The sequence below is a fragment of the Sinocyclocheilus grahami genome, unplaced genomic scaffold (assembly GCF_001515645.1).
Source record: "Sinocyclocheilus grahami isolate Dianchi unplaced genomic scaffold, SAMN03320097.WGS_v1.1 scaffold300.1, whole genome shotgun sequence".
Classification (NCBI taxonomy): domain Eukaryota; kingdom Metazoa; phylum Chordata; class Actinopteri; order Cypriniformes; family Cyprinidae; genus Sinocyclocheilus; species Sinocyclocheilus grahami.
In genome coordinates this window covers 1,020,187-1,021,746 of record NW_015505479.1, presented here as the reverse complement: position 1 = coordinate 1,021,746, position 1,560 = coordinate 1,020,187, and the positions used below count along the sequence as shown (strand labels likewise).

The 1,560-nt window shown below is 35.1% G+C and overlaps 1 protein-coding gene across 1 annotated transcript in view; it reads right to left on the bottom strand.

Annotated features, from left to right (window-relative positions):
* The window catches only part of LOC107601143 (structural maintenance of chromosomes flexible hinge domain-containing protein 1-like), a 34,259-nt gene that overhangs the window by 11,351 nt on the left and 21,348 nt on the right, over nucleotides 1-1,560 (bottom strand). Inside the window, 4 exon segments of the mRNA XM_016293198.1 lie at nucleotides 3-30; nucleotides 238-369; nucleotides 465-552; nucleotides 1,124-1,185. Of these exon segments, the coding sequence (XP_016148684.1) occupies nucleotides 3-30; nucleotides 238-369; nucleotides 465-552; nucleotides 1,124-1,185 (310 nt within the window).

Sequence of the window (1,560 nt, the reverse complement as noted above, 5' to 3'; positions counted from 1 at the left end):
ACCCTCACCAGCAGCGTTACTGTATTGGTCCTGCAAAGTAAGAAACAAACACTAACTCAAGCTTTCAGCATTTATCTGATCTACATGTTATGATTTGAGAATACAGAAATGACCAGAAAAAGGGCATTGTGCAGAAATGGATTGCATGAATGCTCCAAATAAATCAGCAAACAGAATAAAAATCATTTAAAAAGATAAATAAATGGTCACTTATCTCTAGCAGAGACCGAAACTCACCATGATCTTCAGATTTAAGCTGTCCAGCAGTGTGCGATTGGTCCGATTGCTACTATTGGACACAACAGGAGTTGAAGCTGGAGCCTCGGGGGCTAATTTCACCGCTTTATTGGCAACAACATTTAGTGGAGTCTAAAACAGAAACACAAATACGTATCCTGAAGTGAGCAATACGATATAAAGCTGCACATACAATAAATTGGGCAAAATAAAGTGCGTCTTCTCACCTGCTTGCTCCACAGATGTTTGGTTTCGTCCAAAGCCAACACAAACTGGACAACATACTGTCCTGCAAGCTCTGGAATCTGCTTATCCCTGAAAAAGACACATAAAAGACATACTTACATATTTTATACATGTATAGCTGCTATTGCTTTTAAGCAAACAGACACAGGATGATGTGTTTACCAGCAAATGAACGATTCCACGATTTTTCTATGGCTTTGAAGGTTTCAGTCATTTCCAGTAATGTAAAATAACTTAGAAACTCTCTGCTATAGTCAGGTTTTTCCTGAAAGTGTCTTTAAATACTTGAAATGCAGGACATTTCGGAGAGAATCTGCACCAGTGGCAGACAAAAGGTTTTCAAATACTAACAATGCTTGAAAACATAACTGCTTATATGTATACATTACATATACCTTAGTATATAAACATATCTATACATGCAGGATTTATTGCACTTACACTTATTTATGCACATGCATTAGCACTTGTAACTTTATAATAGGTTTTTGTACTTGTTCGTATGTCTCTGGCTGCTAGAGGATTCACAGAGTAAGAATTTCATTGTAGAGTGTAACTGTGTTTCCTGTACATATGACAATAAACTATTGATGGATTGATTGATTGAAGTTCTTATTTCAGACTTATGTTGCTTTATTACCTGAAGCAGAAGCAGTCGTCGTTTTCTGTGTCTTTGCGTTTACTACACTTCAGAGTCGAGGCCTAAGTTAAAACACAAAACATTGTCCGATTTACTCAATTTTTCAAAATATTGTTTCATACTATGTATTCTCCTTTAACACATAATATTACAACCGGCTCTGTATGTCATATAATTCCAAATCCATGTCGTCAAAATTGTATTTTGTAATGCCCGAGCAAAAATGCATGTTACATAATGTTGTCAGTCACAAAGAATACTTAAATGTTTTTTGGGATACTTCCATCAATACAGCCATCTATTGGCCTTTATTGTCATAACATTATTTTGACCTGACAAAGTCATTTTTCTTTCATATGGCAGCAATCTGGCCCAAATGCATCATATTCTACTACTGTTTATACAAATATATAAATATATATATATATATATATATA